The 17,241-nt window shown below is 48.4% G+C and overlaps 1 protein-coding gene across 3 annotated transcripts in view; it reads left to right on the forward strand.

The window, feature by feature from the left end:
• The window catches only part of PARG (poly(ADP-ribose) glycohydrolase), a 148,077-nt gene that overhangs the window by 98,497 nt on the left and 32,339 nt on the right, over nt 1-17,241 (forward strand). For all 3 annotated transcript variants that reach the window (XM_078603548.1, XM_078603547.1, XM_078603549.1), the window contains 2 exons: nt 3,702-3,777; nt 9,374-9,521. In XM_078603548.1, the coding sequence (XP_078459674.1) occupies nt 3,702-3,777; nt 9,374-9,521 (224 nt within the window). The remainder of the gene's footprint in view (nt 1-3,701; nt 3,778-9,373; nt 9,522-17,241) is intronic.

Consider the following 17,241-nt stretch of genomic DNA (forward strand, 5'->3'; position numbering starts at 1 on the left):
CCCAATGTCATACTTATGTTTACTGAATACATCAGAGAATTCAATGAGCAACTCGCGCAGCGCACCCAACTGCGCCGCCGACAAATCGTCCGAGGCGGCACATAGCGAATGGACCCACTCGAGGTCTTCCCTTGGCTCAACGTTCCGCGCGGGGCTCGAGCCCACCTGCGCAACCAACCCATCATCCCCAGGGACCTGCGCCGCGTGAGCCAGCACGGTGCCCTGCGGAATGACAGCTGGTCGCGACCCCGCGTTCAAAACCATCACAAACGGATCCCTATCAGCCCGCACCAAAGTGTGAGCCACCGATAAATCAAGACCCCCGACAGCCTTGTTAGAAGGACCCAAAAGCATACTCTGTCCCGAAGCCTCCCTCACCCATGGTTTCCGCAACCGGAGGGGAATCAACATCTGTGAACCCGGGGGCACTTGCACTGTCTGCGTCGCCACCGCTTGTATCGTAGCGCACGCCGTCCGAATGTCAGTAGGGCCCGTCAAAAATGAAATCCGGCGACCCGATGGCAGTTCAATGCATCGTTGATCGATAAGAATTTTAATAGGCATTTTAGCCAAAAAATCAGTGCCCAAAAGACACGGAACTGCCAAAGAAGACGAAACGAAAACGGGTCCCGACAATTTGATATCTCCAATGCAAATGGACGCCCTAACCTGACCGATAATGCCCAACGATCCCCCATTAGCGGCGTAAAATGGCACATCCACTGGAAGCAGCGGACGACATTGGACTGGAAGAATATTATAAATGAGGTCCGATATAATAGTTGCCGATGCCCCCGTGTCCACTAACACCCTAATCTCAACCCCATCAATAGATCCCGTAACAACGGACGAACCCGCCGAAGCAGCCACAATTCTATGCCCCAATTCCGCCCATTCAATGTCTCCCTGGTCCCGGCCGAACCCCCCTCGCCGAACCGAATCCCCGAATCTTAACCGGCCCTCCTCCGCCGCAACGCGGCGTCCCATGTGTGCCGAATAAACAGGCCGAGCGTGTGAGGTGCCGCGACTTGCCGGGGATTGTAGAGATGGCTTGGGCTCTCGGTCGTCGTCCAGCCGAGCTCCCATGGCGCGCTGCCGCGGAGCGCGGCACCCGGACGCCACGTGGCCCCGGAGGCCGCAGTTATAGCACGTGACGAGGGTCGGAGTAGATCTTGGTTGCTCCGACTTTCGGCCCGATCGCAGAGGCGACCGGGCCCCCGGCCTCCAGTCCCCTGGTCGTCCCGTGGCGAACGCCTCCTCTCGTGGGCTGACGACTTGGGGTTCGGCGACCACCAAACCCGGGGCTGCGACGACAGCAGCGTTGCAACCAACGCCTTGCTTCCGTTGTAGGGCCTCGTGCGCTTGAATACTCGTGGCGACTCTCAAAGAAGAAATATCAATCTCGTCAGCTGTGTTGATAGGGACCCCCAGGTCCTGCGCCAACTTGAGCAGCTGCTCCAAAACCATCGCGTCTTGGCCCTCCTCGTCCATCCGAGGGAACGCAGCATCAGCAAGAGCCAGCAACGCCGTGCGATAGGCCAGCGCGGTCTCCGTGGCCTCTTTCCGTCTTGCGTAGAACTGATGGCGGCACGTAGAGGGAGGTCCGTAGACCCTGGCCAACAAGCCCAGCGCATCCTTCAGCGTGGAGCGGTCCGACTTCCGTGCAGCCCTGAAGGCCGCGAGCGCATCGTCGTCCAGCATGGCGGGCAATGCCCGCAGCGCCGTAGCATCGGACCACGCTGACATCTCTTGATGCGCCAAAAACCTTCGCTGAAATTGGCCCCAGTCTCCGCCTTCCGCCTTGAAGGCTGACAACGTGGGCAGGCGCTGCTGAAAAATGAAGTCATCCGCCTCGTGGTTCCTCTCCGCCTGTCCGTCGGTGTCTAAGATGGCGGCTCCAGCAGCAGACGTAAGATGGCGGACCCCCTCTCGCGCTGATGACGTCGATGCGCGCGCTTGGGAACCCACCACCACGTGGCGCTCGCCGTTCCCGCCAAAAGTAGGCCCAGGCGCAATGGCGGGAATCCCCCATTCGTTTTGGCGGGAATCTGCGGGGCGACCTTGTAAAATGTCCCCCACCGTCCCCGCTCCTCCCGACGAGCTGATCTCCGCCAAGATGGACGCGGCGGCGAGCAGCAGCTCCGCCAGTCGGGAGTGCGCCTCACGAAGCCCGGCGTCGGTCCCCGGTCGCTCGGCCGGCGCCGTCGACGGACCCTGTAGCGTGGGCAAGTCCTCTTCCTCACCCCCCGCCACCAGCGGCCCCGAGTCGTCCAGGTCTTCCTCGCGGTCAATCCCGTGGGTCCTACGGGTCTTCCTTGTCTCCATACTTGGAAGCCCGTTTCACTTCTGACGCCAGATGAAGTATTGGAAAATGACGGCAGGAAACTCCTTGACGGGAACACACTTCTTTTATTAAATCTTGACTTGTAACAATACAACGCGTGGCCTCTCTTCTTCACAATGCGGTCACCATACAACGGTACAACTCGTGACCTCTTCTTCTTCACCCTACGCTTCTCTTGACTCTCTGGATTCTGTGCTGCTGGCTCTCTGTGCCTCGTGTAGACTCCGCGCCTCGGCTACACTCTTCTCTCGCCTCGTGTAGACTCTGCGCCTCTGCTACACTCTCCACTCGCCTCGTGTAGACTTTGCATCTCTCTCTCTGGCTACACCGTATGCATACTCGGCTCGTGTAGACCTTCCTCTCTCTCTGGCTACACCGTATGCATACTCGGCTCGTGTAGACCGTTCTCTCTCTCTGGCTACACACTATACATTACTCAGCTCGTGTAGACCGTTCTCTCTCTCTGGCTACACACTATACATTACTCAGCTCGTGTAGACCGTTCTCTCTCGCTGGCTACACACTATACATTACTCAGCTCGTGTAGACCGTTCTCTCTCGCTGGCTACACACTATACCTTACTCTCCTCTACTCTCCATTACTCTCCTCTACTCTCCCTTACTCTCCTCTCCGGGCTCTATCTCTACACCTTCGTCTTCATTCTTAGATGGTTCCACTTCTGCCCCCTGCTCCTCTGTGCATCACCTTATATACCTCTTCTTCCCGGGAGACGGAGCGGATGCGGACCTCAACGTCGGCACCGCTCCTCAGTTACCCAATCCCCACGCGCTATCCCTACGATCCGGTTCCGCTCAGCGCGTGTTTCCACTCCCCGACCAATCACACCGCGCTGCTACCCGATCACTCCCTCTGGGCGCGTCACCGGCACACAGCCAATCAGCAGCACTACCCCCACCCGCGCACTGACGCCTGCTCCTCCCCGTCAGCGCGCGTCACCACACACACACCCGTACATACGCGCTGGCACACGACATATACACCCAGCGCGTATCACCACTACACAGACAAGACACATAAATAAAACAATCGGGACAGGCAGTACAGAGAGAGTGTTGCTCAGTGAATTCAGACAAAACGGACAGTACAGATGAGGCCAAACAAACGAAACGTGACAAATGACAGACAGCGCAAATGGAAGGGAGAGAGATCATACAAACGAGACAGCAGGCAGTACAAAGGCGACAACACTGCAGACAGGACAAGACCATGCATACATACAAACAAGGCCAAGCAATATTGATTGTTGAATTGAGTCGTGACCCCAAATTGTAACAATTCACTGAGCTGAGGAGTTGCAAATGATTAAACGTCTGCTCAATGTCACTTACCCTTCAGATCCAGAAAACTGCTCACCAACCTGAAGGTGCAGAATGCAGGCACCATTGAGACTGAAGGCAAGGGGATGTTGCAGGTGAGTCTTGTGTGCCTGGAACACTCGCTCACACATTTGCACGCTTCTCTGTGTGTGCGAGCGAGCGGTGTGCAATTAAGTGGTAAGCGGTGGCGCAGTCGTTAGTGCCACCCTGCTACGAACCCGGCGACACACGTGTTCGATGCCTGCTCACGACCAGCATTAGTGACGAATATTTGAACTGGTCCTGGGCCTCCCCTAGGTCGACTGAGATTTTAAATGAGTACCTGGTGCCGTGTGTAAGCATCAACACTGGGGAGACGAAGGCCGCCAGGCGCGGTGTTGGCCATCCACTCCCTCGGATGCCATGGCGACCTTACTAGATGCTCACAAACAGCATATGACCCAACAGTCTATAAGGGGTATCTTTGTGTGTATGTATCCACACTTGTTATATAAATATAACTGGGACTGGGTTATAACGTTCACGTCCTCAGCACAGTTTGTTATCACAGTGACAGGTGGCACACACACACAGTCCTCCATAACCATCCAGTTAAAAAGTCAACTTTTTATATAAATATCCAATAATGCATTGTGTAATATTTATATATGCTGCCAGTGATATGAATCACTACTGCTGCAGCGAAATGCTACCAGCTTCATAAATATTGCAACCAAAAGAGGAAACTCTATTTTTCTGCCGAGCCACTTCACCCACATTCGCATCCATGTGTCACTGCCTGCATGAGGGTGGCACTCATCCCCATTAAGAGCCGTTGAGCCAGTGGTGGAAATTCCACATTCCTATACTGAGGGCAATTCTCTCCATAGGACGAATTTCGTAGTCTTCCCTCCAAAGTGGTAGCCCCCCTTTTTTTACCCCAGGAGGATCGTGAGCCGAGTTGACCCTTAGCCATCAATTGAATATGCGATTTTCCAATTAAGAGTCAAGCTCTTGACTGACCGGGTCAGCTGCAGTGTACAGTTATAGTCAAATTGTCTCTCTGCTCAAACAAGCAATGGGGTGGTGCTCATCTCTACTGGAGGCCCCGAGCCTGGAGATTTAGCACTTTCATGGTGACATCCAGACACTCCGTATGATGACCACACTGAACATATATAACCATCGTCATCTATTGTCTATCCACTGCTGGATTTAACTAAACAACTATGTAAACCGTTTTTATTTTTAACTAGCTTATATACCCGGCGCTGCCCGGGCCATAAAAATATTTCACAACTACTCTTAAAAATCTAACAGTAGTGCGTACTGACTGTAGTGGTACCTGCTATGATTACAGCAGTGCATTCTGTGGTGGTGCCTGCTATGATTACAGCAGTGCATACTGTGGTGGTACCTGCTATGATTACAGCAGTGCATACCGACTGTGGTGGTACCTGCTATGATTACAGCAGTGCATACCGACTGGTGGTACCTGCTATCACTACAGCAGTGCATACCGACTGTGGTGGTACCTGCTATCACTACAGTAGTACATGCTGACTCTATAGCAGTATTTATCGACTCTATACCACAAAGTACTCACCTGATAGTGGCGTGGTGAGGCCTAGTCCCGTGCAGAGCCTCCGGCCTCACCTAGATTGTCCAGCCGGCCAAGGTGGCACCTTGGCAGGCTGGGGCTGGGCTGCTACCCCTGACCCCCCCCCCCCCCTCAGCCGCGATCTCCCCAGCCGCTCTCCAATAATATCTACAGCCTATAGTGGTAGCATCTACCGACTGTATAGTAGTAACTGCACGCATCGGGGTGGGGGGGACATCACACAGTGAAGCATTTACCTCAGCGTTTAGTGTATTTTTATAGCATTTTTTACGCGAAAGAAGATGTCCCCCTCACTCCCACCGAAGGCGTGCGACTTGGCATGGGCCGTCCCCCCCACCAAAGGTGTGAGTTAGTATGGTAGTGCACGCGCCATAAATAAATACATGAATGGGCAACGCACACAAATCGCACTAAATCGCTAATTAAACTAATTTAAAGTGGATGGATGTGAAAAGGAATAGTGCTTGCTCACGGCGGAGCTTAAGGCGTGGTACCTGGCTATTTTTATTTAACGTAAACCCCACCGTTGGAGGGCGAAATCATTCGCAACCACGCGAACACACACAAAGCCACACACAACCCCACAAACAGACAATTTTAGACTTTTATATATATAGATAATTTTTATTTTACCAGGCAAGGCCCACTGAGCTATAGCGCTGCTCTTTTCAGAAGCGACCTGGCCACAATCGATAGCTCAACGACGTGGCGTATCGTTTGTAAGTTTGTAGCAGCAATTTAAAGCAGCAATTTATAGCAGCCTCCCCCACTTCATGAACATCCCTCGTCCATCTCGCTCCTCTCCTGCACTTGAACTGATTTCATCGCTCCGCCTCCACAGCGGTCGTCCCCGTGGACACTTTTCTCTCCCTTTGCTGCCATTCCGTCACCAGTCTCGCCCATCGATCATCTTCTTCCCATCTCGTGATTTGTCTGGCTCAAGCCCATTTACTTTTATTAATTGTCAGTAATTGTGTTTGATTTGTGCTTGTTCCGTGCCCGATTATGTTCAAAATATATAAATTCATAAACAGTACATGATATACTAAACATATATATGGTAGATACAGAATATTCGGAACATGGAGTGGATACAGAAGATATAATTTGCTGCCTAGTTGCGGTCCTACAATGCTTACGTCCCGAGGCATTCATTTAATGCTTCTGTGTGTGCAGTGGCCCGCGCGTGCGTGCGCGCGTGCTTGCGTGCGTGCGTTGGGGTGGTGGTACTTGCGCAGGCAGCCTTGCCCAGCGGCAACATTATTTCCATCTAGACTATGTCGCTATGATTTCATTATGCTGCTCCAAACCCATTATTTACGTTGGTCCAACAGCAGCGGCACATCCGAGATGGCAATGCTCGTTGGGTCGGGGAATTTATTTTCTCCCTGCCACTGTTACACTCCTCCGGTAGCTTGCATTAGTTTGGCTCTTTGAGCTTTTGGCGAAGAGTTATATTATTAAAAGTATGGCTTATTGTGGCGTTTTGAGTATCAACATTTCCATTGAATGCAAGTTCTAGCTTTAAGTTATGGAGCAGAGCAGAAAGCTTTAGCTTTCCTACCAAGGAAAAAAGCTTTGGTTGTGGTAAATAATGATTAATATGATGATGCTGCACTTTTATTCGTGTAATTTGGCACACTGGTGTTCCCAGAATGCGTTTGCTTGTAGGATAATCATCCTACACAGTGATGTTTGTTGACTGGACGACCACATCCTTTCTGATGACACTCTCACAAGTTAAGACAAGTCCGTGTTTTGCGAAAACGATGGTCTAGAAAACCCATTGGTCAACGGATTTAAACATTGCGCAGCAATTTAACTGATGTTTCCCATGTTTTCCTATGCATTTAGTACCAATAATCTGACGAGTAGAAATGTGGTTGTATTCAGTGTGTTACAAACAGGAGAATTTTTTTGTTATCTTCAAGCCTCTTTACCCGTAGGAACAAGTGCTGTCCAAGAGCACCTGCTAAGTCCAGCATGGGGCAACTGGCTGCAAGCCGAGTTGTGTTTGTCCAGGGTAATGTTTCTGGAGTGCACAACGCACTCATTCAAAGCTGAGTCAAGGTAGGGAAGGCTCAGGGGTAGACTTGGATCGTATTTACCAATGATGTGATGGGCCAGGTATGCAATCTATGTTTATGGAATTGTGGAACAGTACACAAACCACTCCATCAATTATCTTAACAAACGAAGACAAAGATTACCAATAGAGTTTCAACAGACTGTTGGGGCAAGTGCTGTTAGCCAGTACCTATGAAGGCGGGCACGGCAGACGAAGGGATGGGTAGCCAGTACCACGCCCGGCCGCCTTTGTCTCCACAGTGGCTATGTTTACACATCGCACTAGGTACTCATTTGAGGTTGAGTCTACCTATTTGAGACCCAGGACTGAATCAGGTAGTCATTACTGGTGTTGGCCATGAACAGGAATTGAACTTGGATCTCCGGGTTTATGGCACAGGGTGCTCGCCACTACACTACGGTTCCCGACTCTTAGCAAACATTCACGCAACCAAATATGTACACACGTGTTCATAATACATATCCACTTATACGGCATACACCTGCCAAAATACATATGCTTGCTTGCATATATTGCATTTGAACTAAACAAAAGACGATGATTCCCCCTGTAGCTGATATAGACTGTCGCTGGACGTGACGTTGTAGCCAATACCAATACTGATGTTTACACACTGCACTAGGTAATAATGTATGGCTGAGTCAACCTAAATGGAGGCCCATGACTGGTTCTGGTATTTCTTGCCACATTGCGCGAACCACTGCACCATCGCTCCCATATAAAAGACACACGGACGCATGCACCACGCGTACCCAAGCTCAAATTGCTGATTTATCATCCAGCCATTATGCTCTATCCATTCTCCTGACTCCAGTTCAATCTTGGCAAACACGTTTTTTTTCAGAAATCAAATTGAAAAAAGTTGTCACATACGAAAATTGCACATAATCGTATGTTACACATTCTGCAGCTGTCCATTGCTACCGTAAGTTTATTCATGACCTGCAAATGTGTTTTAGTTCTTTAGCTCTGCGACCGTAGCCTACTGGTCAGCATGTCCATGCGTGCAGTCAACGGTTCGATTCCAAGTACAGCCACCCAATAATTTCTGAGAGGAATTCCACAGCGTACCAACTGTTTGAATGGAAAGGATGATCAAGCGTCTGTGGCATAATATGCAAGAGTTGGTCTTTTGCATTATTGTGTTATAATCGTAGAGCCAAGCATCTATATATTTTATGTTCAGCTGTCAGTCACTCTGTCGCAGGATTTACTTGAGTTATTTTGGTGATAAAAGGTCCACTGAGGCCTCATTCTGACGACAATAATTCAGTGACCTATTGTTGACTTATAATAAAGTGGCTCCTGCCATTGAAATTTGGAATTTCTATCAAAGGCTGTGGGCTGCCAATAGAGATGAGTGGCTATGCACACTCTTTTGAGCAGAAAAATACTTTGACCTTTTTTGCAGTAATTCTTACATAACCAGACACTCTTGGCTCTCTCTTTCCAAAGGGATTGTGATTCTTAGTGATGATAATATCCTGTGGGGAGCAGCATTGCGCTACGAACCCAGTGACACGAGTTCTAATCCCACTTACGAACGTTAACAGTGACTAATATCTGAACCGGTCCTGAGCCTTCACTAGGTCGGGACAGCTAGTACCCAGTGCGATGTGAATTTTGGCCGGGAATGTTTACCATCATCACCTTCGTGTACCGTTCCATCCTTCATAGCTGCTCATTAATAGCACTTGCTGCAATAGTCTTTTAAATGCTATATGGGGATATTTGTATATCTATATCAATAGATAATGTGTGTGTGTTTGAATATCAACCCATGGCACCTGGGTCTGTCCCGTGACCCTCTGCCAGTGAGCCTTATATGGTCTCAAAATGCACCTAGCTTGGCACAAGTGTCGTGGTAACATCACCATTTAGTTGGGAAAGGCGGTTGTTGTTGTTTGTCCGTATGCATATAGCTTCTCGCCAGCAGCACTTGCCTCGACGACAGCCTGCAGGACTAGGTAGGGCGTGTTGTGTTTGTGCGTGGGAACGCCAGGTGGACTTTGCCAATAAGTACGTGGGTGGCGGGGTGCTGGGCAACGGCCTGGTGCAGGAGGAGATCCGCTTTATCATCAACCCCGAGCTCATCGTCAGCCGACTCTTCACGGAGGTGCTGGGCCCTAGCGAGTGCCTCATCGTCACAGGTGCGCGCCACACATGCTCTCCTCCAATGCTCACTCTCGATGGGCCATGCAGAATTCGTCACCGCGTGCGTTCCCAGTCTACTCGTGGTGCCAGCCTTGTTCTGTATGCTGCTTGATGAAGGATGCTCCTGCGCATTCAATAGGTCTGGTAACGTAAACGCGTGATCCAAATGTCATCAGGCTCTGTAGGTTGTGTGCTGTGTTGCGTGTTTGTTGTATGGGTTGTGGCAGTGCAGTGGTTAATGCACCCCACTACAAAACCAGCAGCCTTAGTTCAATTCCCATCCACAGCTAACATCAGCGGCGAATAATATGCGAACCAAGTCTTGGCCCTCTCTTAGGTCGATTTGGCCTTAAATGAGTACCTCGTGCGCCATGTGTACATCGGCACTGGGGAGACAAACGTGGCCGGGCGAGGTGCTGACCACGCTACTCTCTCGTGTGCCGTTTTGACCTTGATCGGTGCTCGCTAACAAAGCTACCCCCCTGAAAATCTATATCGGGTATACAGGGGATATTTGTTTTGTCTTGGAGGCATGATGGTATTGTAATTCATGTATTGCTCTCCAATTCTGGTGACTCGTGTTCATTTCCTAGCTATGGACATGCGTATATTAATCTCTTCTGGGCCTCCCCTTTGGTTGACTCTGGCTTAGAATTGAGTGCCCGTTGTCCTAGTGATGTCATCTGCGACACACTCTCCTGTGAATGACATGTAATAAGGTTTGATAGAACCATGCGTACAAGCTTGTAATCTGGTTTTCTTTATTGTTGACGATCCATTGCTGGATGAAGGCCTCCACATTCCTTCACCTGCACAATAGCTGTTGCGTCTTATGATGTGTCCTGCCCAAGCCCATTCAGTTTCCTTAACACATTTATGATTTGTTTTCATTTCTTAATTCACGTGTTCTGCTTTCTGTGTCTCGGCGTAACTCCAAGCATGCGCTTCTCGGTGCTTCTTGGTTACCTCTTCAGCTTCTATTACATTTTATTGTTCAATGTCCTTGCTGAGCCACGTCCAATCGTGCTCATCGGAGGTACAATGGTTGTGTTTTTAACGTGCAGATTCCATAGAGTCGGGCTTCCATAGAGTTCGGTTTCTGTGAGCCAAAGCTTGTTGATGTACCCACACAGCTGGGTTTGTTTAGATGCATCTGATTTCAATATTCCTGGGCTGGTTAGCATGCAGTTGGATTGAACAGGGCCAGGTTTGTTAAGAAGTGATTGGCAGTATAACTTACAAGATGCTGTTTGGGCACGTGTTGTGTGTGTTTGTTTGTTGTTTGTTTGTGTGTCTTGAGTCACGCGTATTGTGTCTGTGCTGTGTGTGTCACGTGTGTTGTGTCTGTCTTGCGGAAGTTGTGCATCATACGTGTGTGCGAAAAGGTTCTTATTACGTGTTTTTTTTACCTGTGTGCATGTACCCTGTTTGTATATTATTATCTCATGCACGCACATGTGTGTGTAAGTCAGCTGCTCTACGAACCCAGCGATCTGTGCTCAATTCCCGCTCACTGTCAACACCAATGACGGTCCTGGGCAGCCCCCAGGTCGATTCGGCCACAAACGAGCACCTGGTGCGTGGTGTAAACACCGCCACGAGGGAGACAAAGGCGGCCGGGCATGGTGCTGGCCACCCCACCCCCTTGTGTGCCGTGCTAGCCTTCATAGGTGCTCGCTTAACCGCACTTGCTCATACAGACTATTAAGGCTATACGGGTGATCTTTGTTACATGTGGTGTATACATACACGTTTATATCTGTCCGGTATGTATGTCTTCTATGCCGCATGTATTCTGTATACGCAAGCGTTTGTCCTGAGTGTGCGAGTGTCCACGAGCCATCAAACACTCCACGTCGGACGGGCGTGTCTTATTATCCCCGGCGTCTCTGCCTCTCCGTTGAAATGACAGGTGGCTCCGCTGATTCATAACCCATGGCCATGCACACGGCACAGCTCGGGTGGGGCCAGGCCAGCCCCGGGCCCTGATTTATACGGCCTCCGCTTACGCTGGGGTGAGAGGAGGTAGGGAGATGGAGTCAGGGCCGGGAGTATTGATGGGAGTGTGTATGCTGGAGGCAGTGTTGGTGCTAGAGATGGCAAGGCAGACAGGCAGGTAGACAGATTGGTGAGCAGACTGACAGATAGCTAGCTAGCTAGACAGACAGGCAGGGAGGGAGATGTATGGTCTGACAGAAAGATCAGCAGATAGACGGGCAGACTGGCAAGGCAGGTAGACTGACGGACAGGCAGGCATGTAACCAGATAGATGGGCATTCTGATCAAATATTCATGTTGGCAGGAAGAGAGGATAGATGGGCATACTGACATGTACATTAGTCCAGACAGACAGATACGCAGACAGATAAGTAGAATGACTAAGAGAACGATAGGCAGCCAGGTAAGACGGACAAACGATGCGTAAGCAAGTCAAAGGGTCTCTTCTTCATTGAGTGCGTGTCAGTGCTCATCTCTATTGGGCGGCCATAAGCCAGTGGAAGAAATTCCACATTCCTTTTGCAGACACAGTTTCACGCTATAGGCCAAACTATATCGACTTCTCAACCAAGTGGTGCTATTTTTTTGTACCTGGAGAGGTGATGGCCCAAGTCAAAGAGATAGCAGCTTGATAATTTGGTAATTCAGTATATAAAGCCACCCAACAAACACAGAGAAGGCAAAAGTGTCCTGTCTGATTGAAAGCAAGTCAAACTTTCCTTGGATTTATTTGTTATTTTTCTGGGTCAAGTTTATCGTCTTTCAACCCATGGTGTGATCCGCGTGCAGAGCAGAAAGCAGGACAGCTGCCACGACGTGTGCGTCAGCCCGGCGCGATTGATAGCAGGAGTTGGGGGAAATGGCAGGACTCAGGCCCTTGGGGTTATGGGCCAACAACCTTCCCCCCCCCCGACGGTCTGACTGCCGTGACAACTGACGTGCGTGTGTCATTTTGTTATTTCATATTTCTGTGCGGTAATGTTTTATTTTGTTTCATTAAACCCCGCTTTAAAATGCATTCGCTCGTCTGGGCAGGCGAGCAGAGTGTGCGCTCTCCGAGCTGTGGAAGATGGACATGCACGAGCGTGCGTGTTCATGTGTGCGGGTGTGTGCCTGCGCATATGTGCGTGTTCCCATTTATTAGATTGTTCTTCTCGAATGTTGGCTGGGGGCTAAGGGTTTTGCCTGCCATTTACCCACCCGCCCCCCACTTTACAAGTTAATGTGCTGTGCCGAGATTGAAACCTTTCTTGGCCAAATTCTATATGTTATGTTATGAACGATGACGACGATGATGATGACGGTGACAATAACGTGACAGCCACATGGGGCTATTATAGGAGCACTCATCTCACTGAAGGTTACTGCATAAATTCCGATTAATGGTTGATTCGGCTCATCATCCTTGTTTTGGTGATAAAGTGAGTACCATCTCATTGTGAATTCTCAGTGGCCAATCTACATGGAGGCTTGTCCCCTGGATACGAATGTGTAATTCGCATAACTGGACATGAACAGGACTCCATTTCTGTTTTGAGCAGGGAGTCCCTTAGATTCTTGACCTTTGATGATGATAATCTTAATCATGATGTGAGGGGTTTTATTCTTGCTGCTAATTAACCCTTTTCCATTCCAATGACGTACATGATGACGTCCACGTCATCAGTTTTTTTTTTCCGTTCTGTTCCGATGACGTACATATGTGTACATGATCGGAACAGAACGGGAAGAAAAGATAAAGTAACTTAATCGGTACCGAGGCTCCCACAAGGCAATGCAGGAGGGTGTGTGGTACAGTTTGGAGCGGTGAGTACAACGTCTTGAAAATCAACGACACTACGCCTCTAAATAAAATGAACGTCGATTCGCTCGCGCGTTCCAAGGTTCAGCGGTGAACGGGTCACCCACTCTACGACTTGCAGTCGTCTCGGAACAGGAAGGGGTTAATTTCAATTTAAATTCCAACCTGAGCACTCGACTCTTAACATGAGCTAAAGCTAATCCTTGTTCGGTCCCAGGTCAAATCCTACATTTCTCAACTGTGGGACTGGTTTTGTGTTTGCCCATAAACTTAAAATGTGCGGTGATTTTAAAACACTATCTTGCGAAGCTGAAGTTGGTTTCCACCCTCACCACTTGGACAAAACAATGCGTGTTAGACATTGGGCAGACCACACTGCTTTCATATTCGCCCATTTTACAACATACAGACCAGTGCCTTTCGAAGTGCTTTAGACATCAGGCTTGCGGAACGGTCTCCGATAGGGTCCTACGAATGTTTGTCTGTGCAGACAAGATGTTGACAGTGAAAGGCAGCACAGAAAGTGTATTTCTTATAGCAAACTTAGTGGTATTTAAAAACATTATTCTAACATGAATGGTATGTAGGACACCACAGTGGCGAGATGTTAACTACCCCGTCTGGTATACAGGAGGTAGTGGGTTCGATCTCGACCCTGACGCCTGCTGTATATTTGGAGTTTGCATGTTCTCCCCATGGTCACGTTGATTTTTCTCCGGGTCCTCCGGTTTTTCCCTCCACATGTATAAACAAGTGTTTTAGAGTATTTGGGTGCTAGAAATGTCCACGCGGTAAGTCACTGCTTTGAGTTATCATGTGTCTTGGTTGCATCTGAAAAAGAGCTATATAATTCAGTGGGCCTTAACTGGTAAAATAAAAAAAATAGTTTATTGTTTACGTATTTGGGTTTTCATTGGGAACTCTTTTATATGATAATTGTTTTTTTACCCTTTTATCTGGCAACAAAACTGACACCTTTTTTACAAGGAGTCATGTTTGCATTGACCACAATACCTGCAGTCGGAATGCAAACAAAAAACATAACTCTGATAATGTGCACTGTCCTTGAAGTTGATTGGTCCGCACCTGAGACAGCTTTCCTTAGAGCCTAGTCTCACATGGTGTTGGACCAGATGGCGCCAAAAGGCGCACAACTCAAAGACAGTGCACCATCAGAGTATGAGAGCTCGGAGTAAAAGGTTCCAATGGTAACTCTTTTATATACAATGTGTATTGTTAACAGGAATTGGCAAGAAGTGAAATAAGGATGTTGCCGATAAGAAATCCAAAAGAAAACGTACTTGTATAATTGCGAGTGCGTTTGTGCATCCGATTCCCTACCAGTTGCCGATGCAATTTGAATTGAAAATGATCCGCAGATATATTGCATCCAAACAACTCTCTTCCAAGATCCCAGGTCTTCGTTGACAGACGAGGTAAAGAATATCGGTGGACCCCCACCTGTTTTAAGTCACAATAGGAGATGTAATTTTAATACTTTTGATTTAAAGCTTTGGTGAATGCAGGGATTCATATTCTTGGTTCTTTCGGTAAAGTCACGTAGAAGGGAAATAATCAAAATATAAAACAATAACAAACATGCTTGCTGTGTTGCTGTGGATTTCACACCTGATGATGATTGCTTGTGTTGCAGTCGAAACGTCGTGATCATTTTTTATTGTTTTATTTTTTTTTTATGTTAGTATTTCCCTTCTACATGTAATTACCGAAAGAACCAAGAATATGTAATACTTACTGTTATTTAAAACCTATATAAAGCTTCTTAAATCAATGGAATTTTTTTTTTCAAAACAAACTGACTGACTGTTTAGTGCAGGATGTGGAGTTGGCTAAAAAAAAGGAAGTCATCATTGCCAATGCATTAATGCTACTACACTCTACCATCAATTGGTTTTTGATGCCAGATCCCATAGCTGTTGCACATTCGACCCAGCTTCCACAATCTGGACGCAAAACATTCCATGTTCTGGCTTTCAGGGGTTGTGTACCAGCCCCTGAAATGATCCCCAACCTCCGCATTAAAGTTCTCAAAGTCCAGCTCTTTAACTCTTGTGGTACAGCACTGTCAGCGGGAAGGGAACTATGAGCTGTGTGAACATTAAGAGGCATATCGTCTTCTTTATCTGCTATGCTAACCACGATAGGAACACTCAACACCCTTGTCTCTAAACGTTGTAACAAGGTAACCTCTGGGGGAGTGGTGGTGTAGGTGTGCGCTATGATCCCTGTGGCTCATTTTCGTTAAATTCCTCACTGGGATCCACACCCATCGCCACACGGCGTTCCGTGTATCGGCCTGCTGTGGGCCTTCTCTGGGTCAGCTCAGCCTAAAACGAGTTTCTTAATCCAGTGTGGTCAACATCAGGAATGGTCCAAATTCTTGCCACCGTACTCGTGCACCGTTGGCCCAACTTAATTCGTGCAGGGATGTTCGTCCTGTGCGTGCATATGAAGTGTGTTTGTACGCACCCAGATTTATGGAGCCTTTTGGATGTGTGACACATTTGACTCTGAACCTCTTGGAGAGAGAGAGAGAGAGACGGACAGACAGAGAGTGGAGGAATAGAAAGAGGGGCAGAGAGAGATTGACAGGTTTTGCTTTGGGAGAGAGCGACACACACACATAAATGTAGGGGTTGGGGAGGGGGGTGAACGTTGCTGGGATGAGTTTGCGAGTGGCTGAGATTGACAGGAGTTTGGAAGGGGGACAGTTTGTCATGGGAACAACGCAGATAAACTGCGGATGTGTCAGGGGAATGACTTTGGGTGTGGGGAAGGGGAGCTGGGGGTAGCGTGCTGTGGCGAAAGGAGGTGTAATAATTTTAAGTTGGATGGGAGGGGAGATGACAGAATGCGGGGGGATGCTAGGATGGGCTACAGATGGACAGCACAGGGCGGGACGTGCCACATAGACCAGATGACTGAGCAAGGCAGGCGAGGGAGAATTAGCAGTTAGAGAATGAGTGTTGATACAGAAATAATAGGCTGGAGTAGTGGCGCAGTGGTTAGAGCAATTGCGCTTTGAGCCGGGTGATCTGAATTGGATTCTGGGCCAAGACTAACATCTGAACCTGTCCTTGGCAAACCCTCCGCCCGCCAATGTTGACTAGCCTGGTGAAGTGTGGTTAAACAGTGGACGTGACCAAAAAATATGGGATGTCTTTCCGAAGTCATCTTAGCTTAAATTAAATATGTTGTGCACTGCTGCGGTCATGAACACCTGGAGGTAGCCGTAAGAGGTTTGTGTGCCATGCTGGTCTAAATATGTACATACATATGTTGAACTCTTTTCGCACCCTATGTAACCAACTGTTCTAATTGTGTAGGTTGGTTGTCGCGCATTGCATATTTCTCAATACTTGAGGCAGTTAGAATGCATCGCTTTGTGTTTAAGACCGGTGCTGATACGATGAGTTGAGGATCAATCTTTTTTAAGAACGTCAGATTGGCACAATGTTTGAAGACAAAAGCACACACATGGTTAAAGTGTCTCCATGCTCAAACACGCATTGGGTTGGTGGTTATCGCCAATCGTGGCCTTGATTAAGTGGTGGAAATGTTCACAATGTGGTTCTTTTCACCCAGTGCCCTTTAGTTGAGATTGATTATTACTTTTGCAAGTGAGATCTATAATATGCAAATAACTATAGCTACATAGGGACACTTAATGGGCGTAGTTTGTCGTGAATCACGTTGTTTTCTCATTTGGCTGGGTGGTGCTCTGGCATTGTGCCCAACTAATAATCAGCAGATTTCCATTTCCAATCCTAGTCAAGGTTTGAATCGACTATATCAGTGCTTTGAAATCAAATACAAATAACGTACCACTTTGTAGAAAATCAATGGTGGGTGTTCTATGCCCAGACTGTTTCCCACTATAGAAATGTGGAATTTCC

The sequence above is a fragment of the Lampetra planeri genome, chromosome 20, assembly GCF_965212315.1.
Source record: "Lampetra planeri chromosome 20, kcLamPlan1.2.h2, whole genome shotgun sequence".
NCBI lineage: Eukaryota > Metazoa > Chordata > Hyperoartia > Petromyzontiformes > Petromyzontidae > Lampetra > Lampetra planeri.